Source organism: Podarcis melisellensis (genome assembly GCF_964234715.1).
Source record: "Podarcis melisellensis genome assembly, chromosome: 5".
Lineage (NCBI taxonomy): Eukaryota > Metazoa > Chordata > Lepidosauria > Squamata > Lacertidae > Podarcis > Podarcis melisellensis.
The window spans coordinates 53,848,292-53,867,877 of NC_138537.1; the positions used below are offsets into that span (position 1 = coordinate 53,848,292).

The 19,586-nt window shown below is 39.2% G+C and overlaps 1 protein-coding gene across 3 annotated transcripts in view; it reads right to left on the reverse strand.

Annotated features, from left to right (window-relative positions):
• Nucleotides 1-5,840: 5,840 nt before the first annotated feature.
• FGFR2 (fibroblast growth factor receptor 2) overlaps nt 5,841-19,586 on the reverse strand; it is a 105,340-nt gene continuing 91,594 nt past the window's right edge. For all 3 annotated transcript variants that reach the window (XM_081912672.1, XM_081912671.1, XM_081912670.1), the window contains 5 exons: nt 16,045-16,167; nt 14,558-14,628; nt 12,818-12,955; nt 10,856-10,961; nt 5,841-7,696 (listed from right to left, as the gene is read on the reverse strand). In XM_081912672.1, the coding sequence (XP_081768798.1) occupies nt 7,532-7,696; nt 10,856-10,961; nt 12,818-12,955; nt 14,558-14,628; nt 16,045-16,167 (603 nt within the window). In that variant the 3' untranslated portion in view covers nt 5,841-7,531. The remainder of the gene's footprint in view (nt 7,697-10,855; nt 10,962-12,817; nt 12,956-14,557; nt 14,629-16,044; nt 16,168-19,586) is intronic.

The window sequence follows — 19,586 nt, forward strand, 5'->3', positions numbered from 1 at the left end:
CAGTGCCTTGCTTTTGTTGTAAAGCTTGTTAAAAGTCATGTTTCGACCCTTTTGGAAATCCAAGTAAAATAATTAGGGGAGCCAGGTTTGAAGTGGGCTGTGAGATTTGTATGTTAGGGTTTTTATCTCTGTGTTTGTTTGTTTTTTTAAGAAAACAAGGTTGACAAGCACTGGCCTCAGGTTTCTGCTCTCTATGTGTCCCTAGCGAAAATCATGGTTGTGCAAACAGGTAGTGTGTGCATGAATCCTTGGTCTGATTCAGCAGCTGGGGCTGCACATGCCTAGCTCTCTAAAAGGAGGAGGAATCACACTAAGAAACCATTTGGTAGAGACACTGCAGTGGGAGGCGGGTGACTGAATGCAACTAAGTTTTACTCAAAGTAGACTTGCTTAAAATAATGGACCTAACTTAGTGCCATCCATTTATTTCAGTGGGTTTACTCTGAACAAGCCTTAGTTGAATACAGTGGTACCTCAGGTTAAGAACTTAATTTGTTCTGGATGTCTGTTCTTAACCTGAAACTGTTCTTAACCTGAGGTACCACTTGAGCTAATGGGGCCTCCCGCTGCTGCCGCCGCCACACAATTTCTGTTCTCATCCTGAAGCAAAGTTCTTAACTCAAGGTACTATTTCTGGGCTAGTGGAGTCTGTAACCTGAAGCGTCTGTAACCTGAAGCATCTGTAACCCGAGGTACCACTCTACTCCCATGAAAAAACCTCACAAGTTTTTGAATTCCCTTATTATTTTTTGTATTCTTTCTGAACTTGCGTTTCCAAAAATGGTGATAGTTGAAGGGTTGGGGGGTGGGGGGAGAAGTCTTGCAATATTACCAGGAGTCCCTCAGCCAATATCAATTCCTTCTGTAGCCAGATGTTGCATATCCCTGTGTTGCTTCAGATGTCAGACAAAGCAGTTATCTATTCCTTTTGCCTAACACAGGCACACACATATATAAACACATACATTTCCATGGAGGGAAGGAGGGAAATGCTGTTGCAATCAAAATAACAAAAGACGTGTCTTTCTAAAAAGAGGGTGCACAAAATTGTTTACTTATGTAGCCATGTGGCTTTGCAGAACTTGCGAAATATCACTTTCTTGGCCTGAATTAACAGAAATCTGCCTTCTTCCAAGACAGAATATTGTATTAATAGCTGCTTCATTCAAACTGAAAGGGCAGCATCAAATCTACTCCTGTTGCTGCAGAGCTGGAGATCTTGCTCTGTGTCATTTCACAGTTCTCCATACTCATGGAAACAGAATGATACATGTGAGGAACTCCACAGTGACTCTTAAGCATGAGCCTTATTATCTTGAATCGATCTTTGCTTTGCATCTGGAATAGCTGAAAGTTAAAGCCCTTTGCAAAGCTCATCTCCTGTGTAGCCCCACTTTGACCAAACCACCCTGAAGTTTGAAATGGATTCAAGAGGATCTGGAAACTATAGCCAAGCTGACTGATGGCACTTAATTGCATTCTGTGTTTCATAAATGCTATACCGTAAATCTACTGATTGTCATGGAGAACAGGGTGATTAATGGGGGCCGCGGCTGTGTGCAGTTAGAGTTACAAAGAAATCTTGAAGATATGGAAGCCTTTGAGGACACATGTGTTCGAACGACTGATGCTTCATGCTAGGGCAAAGAGACTCTTGGGGCCAGCAGGTTTGGAAGGAGGAAGGGCCCTGAGAGTAGATATAGTAGATAGCAAACATAATGCATTTCTCTTCCTTCATATACTGTAGAAAGTCATGAGAAGCATTCAGTGTACTGGTTTGCACACAATGCTAAGTCATGGTTAACATTATCCATAGCTATGTCAACAATAGCTAACAAATTATGGTTAAAGCTTAGGCACCTGGCAGAAAACTTAAAACCTGGCTTATTTCATCCCCCTCGTTCTCCTGTAAAAGGAGACACTGGCCCGGAAGATCCACCCTTCACTCATGGCTATATAGCTTTTGGGCAGTGACAGATTCTTAACCATAAATAGGAAAGAATATGTTGTGACTGGTACTGAAATCAATTCAAAACCTGATAGCCAAGTGTGTGTGTGTGTGTGTGTGTGTGTGTGTGTGTATGAATATGATTTCTGAGTTTACAAAAATATGAGCATTGTCTCTTTTTTCAAGTTTCAAGTTTCATTTTCTACAGATCAGTTTCATTTGTTGTGAGACATTAGTGTTACATACAGTGTTAGGTTAGGAAGGAAAGTGGGGAAGAGGGGGAGGGGAGAGTGATGTGGGGTTAGGTGGCAAAGTTTCTATTCTTCTGCTTAATGTACATGAGGGGTGTTGTGTCAGCGTCACTTGTGTGGGTTCTCTTACTATTCACTTGTATTTGGGGGTGAGAGAGGTTGGCAGTGGCCTAGGGTATGGTTGGTTGTCTTTCTTGTCTTTGGTTGGCTGTAATGAGATTTGTTTTTGTGTGTGAGTGGGGTGCATGTGTGTTTGGATCAGGTTAGCCAGATTGATTCGTATGTTGTTGTCAGATTCTTGTTGTTGTCTTGTTGGGCTGTGTATGTGGCAAAGAGGAACCATACTGGGGTGAAGGCATCTTCTATTTGTCCCCATGTCAGTTTCAATTTATTGGTTAGTTTTTCTAATAAGGCTGTTTCCCATACTACTTGATGCCAAGTATGTTTTGAAGATTTTATAAACTATGTGAGCCATATGTGTGTAGTTTGATCAAATCTCTCGCCCACTTTAAGCACAAAAATCACCCCCAATAATTAAAAATGAAGTGTAGTAGACCAATTCTGAAAGGGAAGATGAGGTTGGGGTTAACTCTGACATTAGGAAGGAGAATGTGACTTGCCACAAGCACCAATTTTAAGATGTAAGAAGAGATGAGTCTGCTTGAGCAGCCCAATGGCCAATTGAGACCAGCGTCCTGTTCTGTTGTCAACCAGTTGCCTGTGGGAAACCCGTAAACGGAACCTGGTCTTCTGCACTGTGGTTTCCTACAACTGGCATTCAAAAACATTACTACCTGTGACCATTGAGGCAGAGCATAGCCATCATGGCTAGTAGCCATTAATAGCCTTGACCTCTACGAATTTCTCCAATCTACTTTAAAAATCATATAAATTGGCGGTCATCATAGCTTCCTGTTGGAGCAATTTCCATAGTTTACGTGCTGTTTGAAGTACCTTAGTTTCACTGGATGTCCAGTTCTGCTGTTATGAGAAAAACACTCTACCACTTTCTCCATAATTTTCATTAACATTTTAACTTATCATTAAATTTAATTAATAATTAAATTTATCATAAAAAATTCAATAACACGTTATATTTTTACCACCATGCTGGGAGGGTTGTGATTTAAATTTTCTGCTGTAGGCATTGCAATGCCATGGACCACTGCAAGAACCCGTCTATGTTGAAAGTTTGACGAGAATTTCAAATTCTCCTTGTTTCAAAATGCTTACCCTGCTCCTTCCTCATGTCCCAACAAATGCTGAAACAACAATATGCCACTATCGCACTGAATTCACTCCCTCCCAAATGGTCTTCTCTGGCTTTGCTCTCAGTTGCAACTCACGATACTTCTACTAGCCTTTCCCTTCATGTTTATATAGCAGGATATCCAGATGGCATTGAATCTTGAACCCATAGCTCTTTCCACAATACCCTGGGACCATTTGGTGAAGCCAGCAGGCTACAAATAATAAAATGCTACCTGATCCCACTACGGGAAAAAAAAACTATGTAATGATCCTAAAACAAATGTCTTTCATTGAGGTGAAATTTCTTGGCCCATTTCAGAATGATTTGGCCCAAAAATTATTTGGTGCATCACTTTCGGAACAAACTCTTCTAAGCACACATTGCAAACTCCCTTAAATGATCCAAAAGTTGTTGTTCTTTGGAATCATTAGGCAGGGCTATTTTAATCAGTCAAGTGTTTGAAAGCTTTGTATCTGGGATACAAAGTATTGTATGAGGGCATGTGTGGGTGAGAACTAAGTTTATTGACTTTTAAGGAGGCCTGGTATGTATGATTTCACCATCCCTTGGTGTGGTTGTGAGTGATAGGCAAAAGGTTATTGCAGCTAACACTCAAAATGAAACTTACTACTGTGACTTTTAAAAGCTACAGTTCTATGCCCACATATGAAGGAGTTAGTCCCACTGAACTTACTGGAACTTATTTCTAAGTTATGTATGGGAGCAGCCTGCATGAACTTGTCAGAAGTCAGATTAGACATAGCTCAAAAGCCTCTGATCTTTTTGCTAAAGGCCTCCAAAAAAAATGTATTCTAAGATGCTGGAAGGACGTCTTGTTGATTTTTTTTAAAAAACAACACTAAATCTAATTTGCAAAAATCACTTGTTTTGTTTTTCTGGTTTTACAACCATTGCAGCTATAGCCATTCATGTTGGAAAAAATGCTATTCAGTTGTCAAATTACATTAAGTAATTCACAGAATAACTCATAAAGTGCATTTAAATGTTTATGTTGCACTTAGTCCAGTGAATTCAAGGCTGTGTACATGTCAAGTTCTCTATCTTCACAACAACCAAGAGAGGTAGGTTAAACCGATAGTGACCAAGCAAAAATTAGAATCTATGTCAGTCATGAAATTCAATGGGTACCTTGAACAGGGATACTATCTGCCTATAAGTTAGCATCAAAATAAATGCTACTAGTAACTTTGAAGGCTTTAACACTCTATGCAACAAGCATGCACACACATGAGTTAATGAAAGGGAGAGAGGACATTTTCATGTTATAGATCCCAGCGGCAAACCTTTTGTGTGAATCAATAGCTTCATATTTGGCTTAAAGGCAACATGCCATATTGATTCCCAACATAAGATGACTCTATAGCAAATGTTTGAAGTTTCCTTCAACACACTGACTCTGGGACGTAATGACATAGAATTGTGACATTGATGCTATTGTTTTTTTAAGTGTCCATAGCTCAGTATTTAGTTTCCAGTTTGTACATCTCTGTGGCAACAGAATTTGGGGCAGAAGGAAGCACTATATTCTACTGAATATAGACCTTTAACAAAATAAAAAAATAAAATAAACTGCGCCAGAGAGAAATGTCTAGACGAAATATTGTATCTTGGCCACAACCCTCTTTGAAACGTGGTTCTTGGCAGGATGGAGTTTTCCATAAATTCTCACTTTTTCTTGTTTGAACAGATTATGCCATTGAATTCTCTAAAAGGGGGGCATGTGAAAGGAGTTTGTGCTGCACTTAGCACTCTTCTAGCCCTTCCATGACCCCTTCATGACCTTTTCTGTTCCCGAGAGAACAAAAAAAATTGAATTCTTTAAGCCCAGTGTAAAGCACTCCATTGCAGGGTCACTGGTACAATGCAGCTTTATCATCTTTTGCAGTTTGGCCTTTTTGTATGGGAACAAACTTTGCTTGTCTTTTTGCTTACTACTAGCATTATTATTAACAATACTTGGTTGCCCTTTTCCAACTACAGTGGTACCTCGGGTTAAGTACTTAATTCGTTCTGGAGGTTCCTTCTTAACCTGAAACTGTTCTTAACCTGAAGCACCACTTTAGCTAATGGGGCCTCCTGCTGCCGCCGCTGCACGATTTCTGTGCTCATCCTGAAGCAAAGTTCTTAACCCGAGGTACTATTTCTGGGTTAGCGGCATCTGTAACCTGAAGCGTCTGTAACCCGGGGTACCACTGTACTGAAATAAATTGGGAATGGTCTGGAAATGACATGTAATGGATTGTGCTGAATGTGAACAGTCATACATTAACAATAACTAACACAAACTAATGGGTGTTCATTCCATTTCTGGCTATATTATCGCAGAAAACCCGAAGCCATTTTGTAAGACACAAATGATTTAAAAAAATAAGATGCATGACATTTATTTTGTAATGTTAACATTAATATCCGTAGAAAGATTTTTATTGTCAGTACAAAAATTAACAGATTTTAATACTTTTTACCCCCTCCCCCCCATTTTAAAAAACATGTAAAGTCGGTATGGATTGCATTCATATTGCATGGCTACACCAGCGTGAAAGGTGATTTGAATGTGAAAACATAATGCTTTAAATTCTGAAAGACAAGTTATAGAAATGCAGTAATATTTTTGGCCAGGCACCAGGGCTGACACCTGGTACAGCAGGATGGTTTGGAAAGCTGTAATGGAGCAAGAATAAAATAACCCCTCAGAAAGATGGTCAGATTCCAACATGAATTTCTGTAATTGCCATGATGACAACCTCGGTGCTCTCGTAGTACAAGAGAAGCCTCAAAAGCGTGTGTTTGATCAAAATATCCAAAAGCATTATTGGACGTTCAGCAAACATAGTTGCTAATCTGAAGCATGTACAGAAAGCTAAGAATTGAGGTTTAGGGCGTTTAAAAATTGTAGAAGTTTAGACAAGCTAGAATACTATGGCGTAAGTCTCAGACTTTTGGGTCGTTCTACTGAGCAATTTAATTAAATGAACAGGGGTGGCCATCTAACTTTTTTGCATTTGAGGAGTTGTAAAGTGTGACAACCAAAACAGCTACACACCTGGCAATACAGGGAGCAAAATACTTTCTCATTAAAAGATACTTTTTTTATTTCTGAGAGTTTTGGTTTGTTACAGCAATAACCTCTCATGTAACTTTGGGCTGCAATCCTATACCTGCTGAACTCAAAGGGTAGACATGTATAGCATGTCACTGTTAAAAAAACAACCCAAATTAATTAAAACCTTAATTCCCAAAATTAGTTATATACCGTAAATATTTCTCTCTTTTTTTAAAAAAAAGATCTGACAACTAGTAAAGTTTGAGCAATATATCTACTAGTTCTCTGTGCTGTCTGCATAGAAATGCCATTTAAATTACAAAATAACACAACCCTATAAAAGATTAATTGTTTTGTACATTACCAATTAATTAATAAATTAATGAGATAACAATTTTCCCTGAAAGCAAAGTATTTTTCACCTTTAGGTGGTGATATTTTAAAAAAGAAAAGTTTTATGTATGAACAGCAATTACAGGTAGCTGTTTCTTTTTAAAAAAGGCTAATTTTGCTTGGTGAAGTGAGACATCCATTTTCAAATCAATACAAAAAATAATTCATTGTAAATATATATAATATATATTTATACATATTTGATTATATTTACATACATCCAGCACCTATATACTGCATTTGTGCTCTGTAAGTGTGTGCCAACATATATTTTCTCCAAATATTACAAAATAAACAAGGAAGGCTAACCCAACATTTGCCTCAAGTCCAACTGGTCCACTGAATGTAGAAAGTGTGTTGCGGTATCCAGACCTGTCAACTGGCATCCAAATATGGCCCATAAAATTCTTCTTCTGAAAATTGTTTAGCATTCCAAAGTACACCACTTTTCCCCCTGGTGTGATCATAACACCTTTTGCCAATTTTTTGCTTTTGTTTTGGTCCCTACAATTCATATGTACAAACAAAAATCCTGTGTGTCTGAAGAAAGGCTCTTTTTTTTCACATGGTAGGTAGACATTCTTGTTTTCTTACTCCTTTGAGGAATAAAATAAGGGTTCTTTTCATGTTTTGACACTGCCGTTTATGTGCTGGTACTTAGGGAGGCAAGGTTCATAAGGCATCGGATCGGCAGAAAAAACAGAGTCATCACCTGAAGAACAGGAACTCCTTGTGTCTTGGTAGCTAGGTGAATACTGTTCCAGTGGTCCACTAAGATCTAGGTACTCCTGTAAGATAAATTCATACACGTATTTACTTTAGGAGTGTACACATTTACTTTTGTGGGGTGTGTGAATGTGTGTGTGTGTAAATAATATCACATTCATATAGAAACACAAACAAAAAAAAACAGGCTGGCACCATTCAGCATTCAAAAGTAGATTTCTTGAATCAGTTCACATATCACAGTAAACCATGGTTAATAGGTCACTGTAAACATGCATAAGAGGGCTCTCTCACTTTTCCTGATCTCACTGGTGCTCTGTACCCAAAGGGTTTTTCTTGGCTTACCGGTTGCGATTTGCTGGAAGCAAAACAAACCATGATACTTGGGTTTGGATGGAATGCAAAGCCATATATTGTGGGTCATTTTATCTGCATGCAAGCATGAAGGAGCCCGCTTGAGAGCAAGCATGGTACAAACTACGGTTTACTCAAGATGTGCACACAGGGCCAGTGTCAGAACTAAGACTGTAGAAACTCGGGTTCAATCCCTACCCATCCATGATGATTTCTTTTGGGTTGCTGGCTTCATTTCTCAGCTAACTCAACTTTATATAGTAGATGTGAGGATAACACTGTAGGGAAAGAAGGCCTTAAGCTCTTTAGACGGAGAGTTTGGGGGGGGAGGGTAATAGCTACTCATAAAACTAGAAGTCACCAGAGGAGTGTGAAAAAGGAGCGGGGGACCCAAACCAACAAAAAAGGGAATTCTGAGGCAGATGTGTCAGTTCCAAAAACATCAACTTTAACCACACCAGTCGAGACATATACTGTAGCCACATCAAAAGCAAACATTTTGCTTACGATGATAAAAACAAAATTTCACCCTACATAGAACTATTTTTCCCCCCAGCACATGGAAACAATTTGCAGAGAGAACGATCCTTTCTTTCCAATATCCATTTGGTTAAGCTGGCTATTTTGTATTTTATAATATCACATTTCAATTTACATGTGCTCAAGCAAGTAATACCCAAGTCACTGCAATACGTTACTCTAAGTATATTTTTTTGCTCACTGTAGTTGCTTCCACCAGCTTTTGTGGAACTCAATAAACTTAGCAATGATTTTGAGCAAGTCCCAATGAAATCAGAAGGAGCATGGCACTTTCATTCAATGAGTCTAACACAGAAAACCTTCCTAGTCGCTTGTGTCCTACATTTTCATAGCTGGGGGGGGGGGCGTACATAAAACCCAGTGATTAAGCATAGGGACCTAGGATTCTTCTTGTTGACGGCAGAGTGACCAACTCTGTCTTGTCACTGGAAAGCTGAACCAGAGCCACCAATGGAGACCTGGATTAATTATGTCTGTGTCATAGCCATCTGGATTGTCTTAGCCAGAAGAGGACCATCAAGGGTGTGGTATGTCAAAAAGGGATAGGTTTGTGAAAGTTTGGTTTTTCTATTTCCCTTTCATATATAAGGGAAAGCATACTTTGTATCCCCCAGTCTTTTCAGCTCCTATATGGAAAGGCCTTTTGAAAGTGGGGCATAGGATATAACGCATAGGATCCTTGCCTTAAGATGAATTTCCAAGTCCATGGGAGCAGAGTGCTCACCATGTTACATTGGTGGATACTTTCCTTGCTACTGTATTGTGCTTTGCTTTGTACAGTCTTGTAACAGCTACATTTCTGTGTTGTTTTATTTGTCATTTGTAAATGTTTAATGAAAATAAAACAAATCTTTAAAAAGAAGAGGAAGAGGAGAAAAAGAGCTATAGTGTCAGCTGAATCTGAAGCCAGGGCTATAGAAGTTCTTGAAACAACAGTTTTGGCAGGAGAATAAAGTTATTTTTTCTCCTTGAAATGCTGCTTCTCTTTCAACTTCTGCAGAGCAGCTGTATTCATTTAAATACCAATCGCTTCATTTGCTAAACCACAAGTTACGATTCTAAGATGTGAAAAAATCAATTTTTAAAAGCTGGGCTGCGTGTGTGTGTGTGCGTTTTTAACAAATTATGTGATTTTTCTTTAAAAAAAAACAAACCAACAGTGAATGTTTTCCTATTAAGACAGTGATGGTTAATTCAATGTAAAATAAACAGAAGCATGGCACACAGCAAAAAAAAAACAAAAAAAAAACTTCATAGTACACTTTTGATCTGATGTTACTTCCATATCTTGTAAGTACTCTTTCATGTCTGGTCCCTGTGATCTCCGTGTCTATTTAGAGACAATATGAATCTATCGGTATGCACAGGCTAAAATTGTGGCGCCTCTACCATCAATGGCAAATAGCCCATTGACTTCAAAAGAAGTTGTCATTTCCTCAATATAAATTAGCATGACAGCTTTTAGGAAAAATATGGAGCGGGAAATTTCTACCACAAATGGAAGGAGAAAGCTATAGGGATACCCAGTGAAAGACTTTATCCATGTGATTCACACATATTCAACAGATCCATATATTCACTGAAGGATGGTTCAGTTGACGAATTTATGTGATAATCCTTACTTGGTTGTTAGCTTCAATATGCGGCTATAGTATGACCCCTAGATGTGGGGAAGTCCATGCAGCTGACAATTTACCATGGAAGACAATCCATGATAGCTGGTATTCAAGGGTGTACTACTTCAAAAATAAATACCAACCTGGGAAGAAACTCCATTTCAAATTAAAATGCAAGCCTAAGAAATTTTATAATTTGTGGGTTCAACAGAATCTCCAGTACTGTTTCTCCTCTACAATACTTAACTGATCTTGGTGCTGTGTTCAGACTTCTATTTCTACTATACCTACATATATACAAATCAGAATCAAACTGCAGTGCACTTTAACCCTGAAAAAGAACTCAGGATGGAATGGGGTGATTCTCACTGGCAGGGATTAGAGGAAGAGATTAATACACTGAATGCACCTCTTTTAGTTTATCCATAGAAATTAATAGTTGTTTTTCAGATACTTGGACATGGTTGTAGTGTGGGCAAAACCAGTGCTCAGTGCTTTGTACTCTGTGAACAGGGATTCTACCAGGGAATGTGTGCAATGTTTATTGTGCATAACTTGTGCAAGTGCCCTTCACTGCTAGGGGCCTTGCAATGCACAAACTCTCCTTAACATACCTTGCAATAGGCATGTTCTCATTTAAGATGCTCCTTATAACATTGAAAGCATTTTGCTTGTTCTTTCAGAAGTTTAAAAAGCAAGCGCCTTACTCACCTCATTAGTTGTGAGAGTGAGGATCCGATCCAAGTCCTCCACAAGCTGCTTAAAAGTAGGTCTCTGGGAAGGCACAGCATGCCAGCAATCTCTCATCATCATGTAGCTGTGGAAGGCAGAATTTCATTGTGTTAATTAACTCAATGTGTCTATGTCAGGCATCTTCCATATTCACAATACTTCAGGGCTGTTCAGTTAAAGTCAGGGTGTGTTCACATGTTACAGTCTGGAGTATTTAAGATGCATGCATTATGAACTATGGTGATTTCCATTGATGCTTATTCATATTCTACATATACAATTATTATTATTATTATCATCATCATCCTTAGTAGCCTATGTTCTGTCTTTTGAAATAAAGCTCAAAGCAGCTCACAGGGGAGAATCTGAGTAACCATTATGTGAAGCATATACTAAGCAAACCAAGAATGGTTCTTGTGGAAATTATTTCACCATTTGTAAATACAATAGTTCATTTGTTTGACAGTGTTTGCACTCTCAGCAGTTTTACTGTTTTGCTGATCAATTTAATATACAAATTTATTGCATTTCAGTGGTATTGTATCTTGCTTTAGGACTATTTTAGAATAAACAAACAAACCATTTGCCTAAAAACAAATGCTTCATGCTGATATCTAAAAGCCTGAGGGATTGGCCAAGGGGAGCATTTTTAAGCGACACAACTTCTCCCACCCCCACCCCAGGCTCAGGCAATTTGTGAATCTGTATTTAACCAGAGTGCTGGAGCATTCATATAACTCCAAGAGGGCAATCCAAACCCAATATCGGCTGGGATTAGTGATTTTGAAATAGGTGGCTCTTCAACTGAATTATGACCATAACTAAGTTGTTGTTGTTTAGTCGTGTCTGACTCTTTGTGACCCCATGGACCAGAGCACGCCAGGCACTCCTGTGTTCATGACTAAGTTAGGTTCATTAATTTCTATGGGTCTACTCTGAGTAAAACATAGTGGAATGCTACCTTAAGTTTCTAAAAATAAATAAATGGTGAGGCTTCTCCATCCCCTATACTCTTCTCTCTTGCCAGTTGTATAGCCTGTTCCAACACTGGCTTTGTTCAGTGACAGTCATACAGCTCCATTTCCAGCCCCACACTTGAGAATGACAGGATCACTATCCACACTCTTTCAAATACATTATATGGGGATAAGCTAGGACATTACTGGCATTAGACTGGGGCTATTTCATGCATAGCACTAAAGATAAAACATGTTCCTATAACTGACTGGAAGGCCCCACATATTGGGCCACAGCATATATGTGAGCAGAAATCACAAGTTCCACTGCTGGTTACTTGATGAATCTGTGAACCATATGCTGTGCTTAAAACAGGTCTGGGAAAGCAACTTTGGGATGTATGAGACAGATGCATGAGTAAAGTAAATACTTTAAATTTTAAAAAAGCCTGTGGGGTTTTCAGACCCTGTACAATACTTCAGACAAGATTTACTCTTGCATGATTCAAGTCAGATATTGTGTAAAGCCTGCTGTTGAGGGCCCAACGAGGAGGGTAGAGAAGAAAAATGGTTGTTGAGAGGGCATCAGCAGCACTGTGGTGAGGGCCCCTGAAGTCTGCAGCTGGACCTGGTCTAAGTGCAACTCAAACAAAAAGATCAACTTATTGATGTGTACTTTTGGCAGGTCCACAACTGACTGCATAATTAAAACTTTCCCAAATCATACGCTTCCTGTTCACATTGCTAAAAATATGTATCAGACATGTGATGTTTATCCTGGCTTTTAACAGCTGAGATGTGTGTTTTCAGGACCCTCCCTGTTCCTGTGACTGATTAGTTTCATCTCTTTCAATACTCATTTTTGAAGCTGCCCTGTGTGCACATGCATATAATGTTATAGTGCTCCCATTGTATCATATAAATATTGCTGATTATATTAGCACATCCCTCTTCAGCCCATGGCCCAGCAAGAAAGAGTTCTTACAGTTCACTGGTGCAATTGGCAGGTTTGTCCATTCTGTGTCCTTCTTTCAGCAACTTGAAGAGCTCTTCCACTGGAATTCCTGGATACGGTGACCCTCCTAAAGTGAAGATCTCCCACATTAGCACACCAAATGACCATCTAAAACAAGAAAGGGAATAAGAATGGGGCTGAATCAGATTTACTAAAGACAGCATAGAGACATCTATTTTTAGCTACCTACCTTATGATCTGAGCAGCAAAGTTGTTTAACGCTACTTTCCTTGCTTGTTTTCCTCTTTCTGGCGGCAGATGAATAATGATAGCTATCCATCTACCTTGCCATTTTTTACCAATCCTAATCTACCCCCTCTCCAAATATAAAAATCATTTTGTTTGAGGAAGTACTTCATGATGAAAACAAACAAAAACAGAGAAATGTTGGGGGTGACTCAGTTCTGTTGCTAAAAAATTGAGCAGATCTGCTTCTGTAAACAACCTGGATGGAAAACCTCTAGGAATCATGCAGAAACTGCTCTGAGTACCTTGGGCGAAGAGTATGGCAGGGCTAGCCAATGTGGTACCCTCCAGTTGAAGTACAACTCCCATCAGCCCCAGCCAATGTGGCCAATGGGCAGGAATGATGGAAGTAGTAGTCCAACAACATATGGAGGGACCACATTGACTGCCCCATAATAACACACACATAGGAGAGAGACAAAGAGACACAACCAGAACCACGGAATCATGGGATGTAAGTAGGGTCTGGCTGAATCTAATCCAAATATAAGCAACCTGTTCCATAGTTACAATCCAAACCATATTTGCTTGCAGATACGTCTCAACAATCCGTAAAGGCAGGACTGTGTAAGGCAATGGCATTTGTGTGTGATCTGCTGTCAGAGGCTGATGTGCATCCATTATATAAGTCTGATCTGCCCAAAGGTCGCATGAATACAACAAATATGTGCATCAGACATTTGCATAGGATTCTGAAACAGGCGAGGACTAGCATAGGAAACAGACTGTTTTGACTATTTTGCTTCTTGTCCAAATGTACCTGCAATTCTGAGGAAACCCTTGCAGTCACAGATTTACGAACAATTAACAGCAACTCAAGTCTTAGAGTCTCCAGGCTTTGGTTCAGAAAATGCTCCAACCAAACCATTTAAAACAATGCTTCAGAGCTGCACATCTGTAAAGAAGGTTCAAGGGAAGTAAACTTCCGCACTGGCAAGAGGAAGCCAGTGTTTTCTACCTTTCATGTGCTTTGAAGCCAGCCAGATTAGTAACAGAGCACTGGTCTGCAGTCTTCCAGAAAATCCTCACTTTCTAAGGCTACCACTTACTGGGGAATAAAACAGCAGTCACAGGTCTCAGGAAGTAAAGGAGGGGAAAATAATGTAAAATCTACCAAAGTGAGGTCAACAATATTGCTGAAAGAATGAGTCCATGAGGCAGCAATGAGATTGAAAATATCCATTGTTTTCTTTGGTTCTGAAGTTTTCCATGGTAATTTTTTAAAAAACAAAAAAGCCTTTGCAAAAAAACAAAGCACAAAAAGCTTTTCTTTTCAGCTTTTTAACCTGCCAGAATAAAGGTGTCTGGCTTGTAGTAAATTAATTTACCTTGGTGGATCAAAGGTTGAGAGACATATTTTAATCTGTTGCATATATATTTCTATTACATGTAATTCAAGTACACTGGAAGAAGCTATAAATGAATAAAAAGATAAAAGTAAGGTTCTGAGATAAAGTTACTTACACATCACTTTGATGTGTGTAAACCCTGTCAAATAGAGCTTCTGGTGCCATCCACTTCACAGGCAGCCGACCCTGGACATAAAATAGAAAAGCAGCAACTGGTTATCTACTGATCATTAGTCAATTTCAGCAATGAATCTGGCAAAGATTAAGTCAAGCTGCAATACTAAATTTTGCTAAAGCAAATTAACAGTTCCATGAAACATTAGAAAACACAACCCCTCTTTCCTTAGTCTCCTGGCTCATTAACATAGCTGTGATTCTCATTAACTTCTATAGAATGAGAATTTTAAAACGTCTTATTCAGAATTGAAAGAATCAGAAAGTCAAGCTCTGCCACAGCTTTCACCCCACCAAGGCATCGTTCCCCAATCATCAGCACTCTGCAGAACCTGTATAATACAGGGAGTGCTTTATTTTGCTCTATTCAAGCATACTCAGGGGTAAAAAAAAATTAAAAACCAAAATGTTGGAATATGCCCTTGTGCAGGCGGCAACCATTTTGCATGGGGATTCCATTCCTGGCCCCCACATGGACTGCATTAGCCTGCCCCTGTTCTGCCCTCTGCTAGGTCCAAAAGGACCCAGGCATCAGTGATTGTGTGTCAGTTGGACAAACACAAAATGGTCGCCGCCTGTTTAGCAGTTCCTCTCCTCAACCAAAGTCAAATAGTCCTTCTCAGTGTCACATGCCCACAGACTGGATCTGTTCAACGCCTAAATGGGAGTCCAATGGGAGACCACCAATATAAAGAACCCTGATTTCTGTGCTAGAAAGAAGATGCAATATAAATGTACTAAATAAATAAGTTAACTAAAATGACAGCTGACCCAGAAATATGATTCATGTGCAGGGGCATCTAGTATAATGTGCAAGAGAAGCCCCGCATGTTAGGCCTTTTCTAAATAGATTTAATCACTACTTTGTATGCTAAGAGATCCTGTTCCTTTTTTAAAAAAAAAACACAACAGAATAAGCTGCTATCCACAGTGAGGGCATGCCATTTAAATGGGGAGTGCTTGTTATTTAACCAGCGGATTGCCAAGAATGTCATAAGCTTCTGCTGAAATGTGGGTAATAAAAGACTTCTACAAAACTAAAACCAAATGTTAGTAATTTCATAATGGATACATTCCACAAAATTATCCATTGATTACAAAAAGCCAAATTTATATTCATATTCGGTATCTAGCTAACAGTCAAAGAATGTGCTGCAAGTTTCATGGAGGCCATAAAACGAAAAAGGCTAAAGCTTATCCTTTAGAAAGCATCATGTAACACGTACTCTCCCAGCCGGTGTAAGCAGATAACCTTCCTTTCCTAGTAAAAAGGGGTTAGGAATCCTAACACACTTGCCTATTATTTTCATTTCTTTGATTAAAAGTTAGGCTGCTGTACAAGAAGTCCATTAGGAATACATTTGCCATACTTAAATGCAGCAAGGAAAAAAGATACCGGATCAAGTGATAAGACTGCCTTCCACTTACATTAGTAGTCTTTTTATAATAATCTATATTGTTGATGTCTCTGGCCAACCCGAAGTCAGCTATTTTCATGACGTTGTTTTCAGTTACCAAAACGTTCCTTGCTGCTAAATCTCGATGGATGCACTGGAAAATAAAATTTAAAATATGAATTCACAGAAGTGAGTACACGCATCCCATCTGCAACCCGATTCCCAACTTGATAAACCTTCAGCCATCAGAATTCACACTGCTTCATTCAGGTACACACAGTCAGGGACAGATGTGAAGGCTCAGAGAAAAATGGAACCATTCCAGAAAAAGTAGCCCCCCCCCCCCCGTTTTTAAAAAGCACTTCTCTCCACCCCCCAAAAAATGTAAAACATTTTTGGATTATGAAACGTTTTCTTTTAAAACGATGAACGAAAGGAGACAAGGAGTTCATATACTTAGTCCCTCAAAACTAAAATGGTGTAACACAAAGACTTTTGTATTAAATTATGCACAGATCACTACAATTTGTTTACGCTGTGGACAAGCAAGTCCTGAGTACAAGCAGACAAGCAAGTCACTGAGAGTACACAACTCCAAAATGCAAGAGCAAGATGCATTTGTGCCTCTTGGAGGGCACTGCCATTGTGATCTTCCTTCGCTTGGCATAGTTGATGGATCTGTTTCTGTCCTCTGGACTATGCCTCAAAGGACTGGGTGTGGAAGGAAGTACAGAACAACATAATTTTGTGGCCATGCGATTCTTGCTGCTATAATCTGACCCTCCCCACAATTTCTTTCAGCTGTGTTTCTGCACCTGGGGAAAAAACATTGCTGGGAGACCAGAAAGGGTGAGGAGGTAGGGAATGCAGGTGGAAACTAAATGACATGTGGCAACCACTTGAAGGCAGGTTTTGTTTTAAAGCATAGAAAACAATTCCCATTGGCCAACTTTCTATATACTTAAAACACATTTGTCAGAAGACAATTCACTCATGTTAAAGCTTTCTGGGAAGATGATTTCAACATCCCTAAAAATAGTCAAGCAACATGTACCAAAGGCTCCAGAAATACTGTCATTTCTCCTAGGAAACCAGTCTAAAGTCTCCTGCCACTTAAAACCTGCTGATTTTATCTTTTGCCATTAAAGCACAGCTCTGCAATAGTATACAGTGATACCAAGTAATTATTTTCCACTGCTTTTATGAGAGCGTTTAAAATACGGCAAGATAGCAACCAAATCTTTCCCTTAGTGACTACTAGAAATCTCTAAAAAAAAAATGCATTTGAAAACTCACAACTCCATTTTATGCTGCGAAGGGAGACCATCCTTCAACTGAATCAAATGTTTAAAACTGTACATTAAATTGTATCATACGGCTCCTGAAATAGCTTCCACTATAATGACTTCCACTATAAACCCCGTTTGTATGAACTCGACAACTTCTAAGAAACAGGATTTCAAGTTAACATGTGGAGTCAGAGTGGCTACTTTTTGCAGAAGTATATAAAAATAAAAACAACTATATTCTCTACCCCCCCCCAAAAAAAGGCTGAAATGTAGCACATTTGTGCCCTCTGAGATATCCAGCGTACTAGGTTTTGAAACCAAGTTACCGACTTTTGAAAAACTAACATTTTGTAGAAAACGTAAATAATGAAATTTGAAAGTGGTCTCCCACACCCTTAACCTTCTTTCCTCCCTGCACGTCAGCACCTTTTTGAAAATGCACAATTGACCTTTCTTGACTCAGAAAGGAAGTTCTGCCTGCTGATGGAAACCATAGCTTGCTTTAAGCTCTTCTGTCATTAGTAATAAGAGGCAGCAGGAGAAACATGTTGTGAAACTTTCTACTGGATTTCCCCCCCCCCCTCCTTTTGGTCCAGGATATCATACTTCCACAGTGCAACACTACATGCTCTTATTGATGGACTTTTTGAACAGAAAGTATTCTTTTGTCATGTTATTTCTTTTAACCAAATCCGAATCGCAAGGTGCAGATCTGGCTTTGCTCCACTAAAATAAAAACCCATAAAATAAAAGATTGTAACAAAATTCCAGCAACATCGAGATCTATATTACAAATTATTGGAATGCCATTAAATTCCAAAAGAATAGTTACATCACAACAAAAACAGTGGTCCAGTTTGCACATTATAGTAATGTTTTGCTCCCCCTTAATCTCACAGGGAAGGAACAAACTATGAACCTTGGCCGAGTGTCAAGTCAGAACTAGTGCTATGCCAGGCATTTTTTCCGGCATTCAAAAACTATCAAAAAGGGAGAGAAAACGTCAATGAAATTCACATGGTGGTGTGCAGAGGGTTTATGTCACCTTACTTTTGAGGTGGCCAAGACTGTGAATGGGCCTTTCTTTCATTCTACAAATCATTTTCAAAATGACAGGGGCAGATCTAGATTTCGGGGTCTCAAATTTCAGCGGCGCCCTGGGCAACGCCAAAATCAGCATCTCCTTGCCTCTTATGCTCCGTTCTAAATCATAGTTGCGGCATCCCCCTCTCCCGTGGGTCCAGTGCACTAGCCATGCCCCCTAAATCCACCTCTGGGTTGCACAGTCTTGCTGGTGCAGCACATTACATGACTCACAGAAGCAGTAAGACCCTTTTAAACATTACAGTTTTTTTCAATTCTAGAAAGCATTTTTCAGTGATTTCTATCTATCCAACGCAGTCAAGCCGAAGGAGTATTAAAGGGGAGGAAGAGGGACTTTTCTTTCGCTTACCAGTCCCACAAGGCTACGTGGTGATATAAAGAAATAAACATTATTTCATTACAAGTTTAACTGCCTGGTAAAATCTGTTGCATTTGCATTTTTTTATTTAATGTCATGTTATAAAGATGACAACTGGACACGCTGAATTTCTGTGTATTTCTGTTCCTGGATGGTAAGAACATCCTGAAAATATAAACTCATATTATTTCTGCCCAAAGGAGCAAGTAAGGGTATGGGGAAGCTGGTGAAATGTCAATATTAAGCTGTTTAAAGAATCAGAATGTATTTCCCTTTTGTTTAGTTTCTCAGATGTGACTACTATCTGTTTAATGCCTTGCACTCTCAAAACCTTCCATTCTGCTGGTACATTTCAGTTCTTTTGGGGGTTGGCATTCATTCAAGGATGTGGTTTCTCCTTCTCTAGGGCAGAAGATTTGTGCACGCTTAGCAACTGCATTTCTCTATTTAAACAGCTGAAGTTGGCTTGCATGCCAAAAAGACAATGACCATGTTCCCACACGATGCTAAACCATGGTTTGGCGCTATGTGCACAAGCACAGCATCCAAAAAATGGAATGTCTGCCTGCAAAATTTAAATACAGACTAAAATATTTAGAAAATATTACTTCTGGTGTAACAAGCAACTCACATAAAGGAACGTTGATTAGCATGTGCTAGTACACAATGCTGTAGTCAACAACAAAGCCAATTATGTTCTGTCTGACTCAGTTACTAAGAAAGCTGGCCTTGCACCTCCACCATCGTCCTTATTTAGTCTATTAAGCAGAGGACTGCACTGTATTTACAGGCACAGGAAAATTTTAGGTTTAGCTGTGGAGG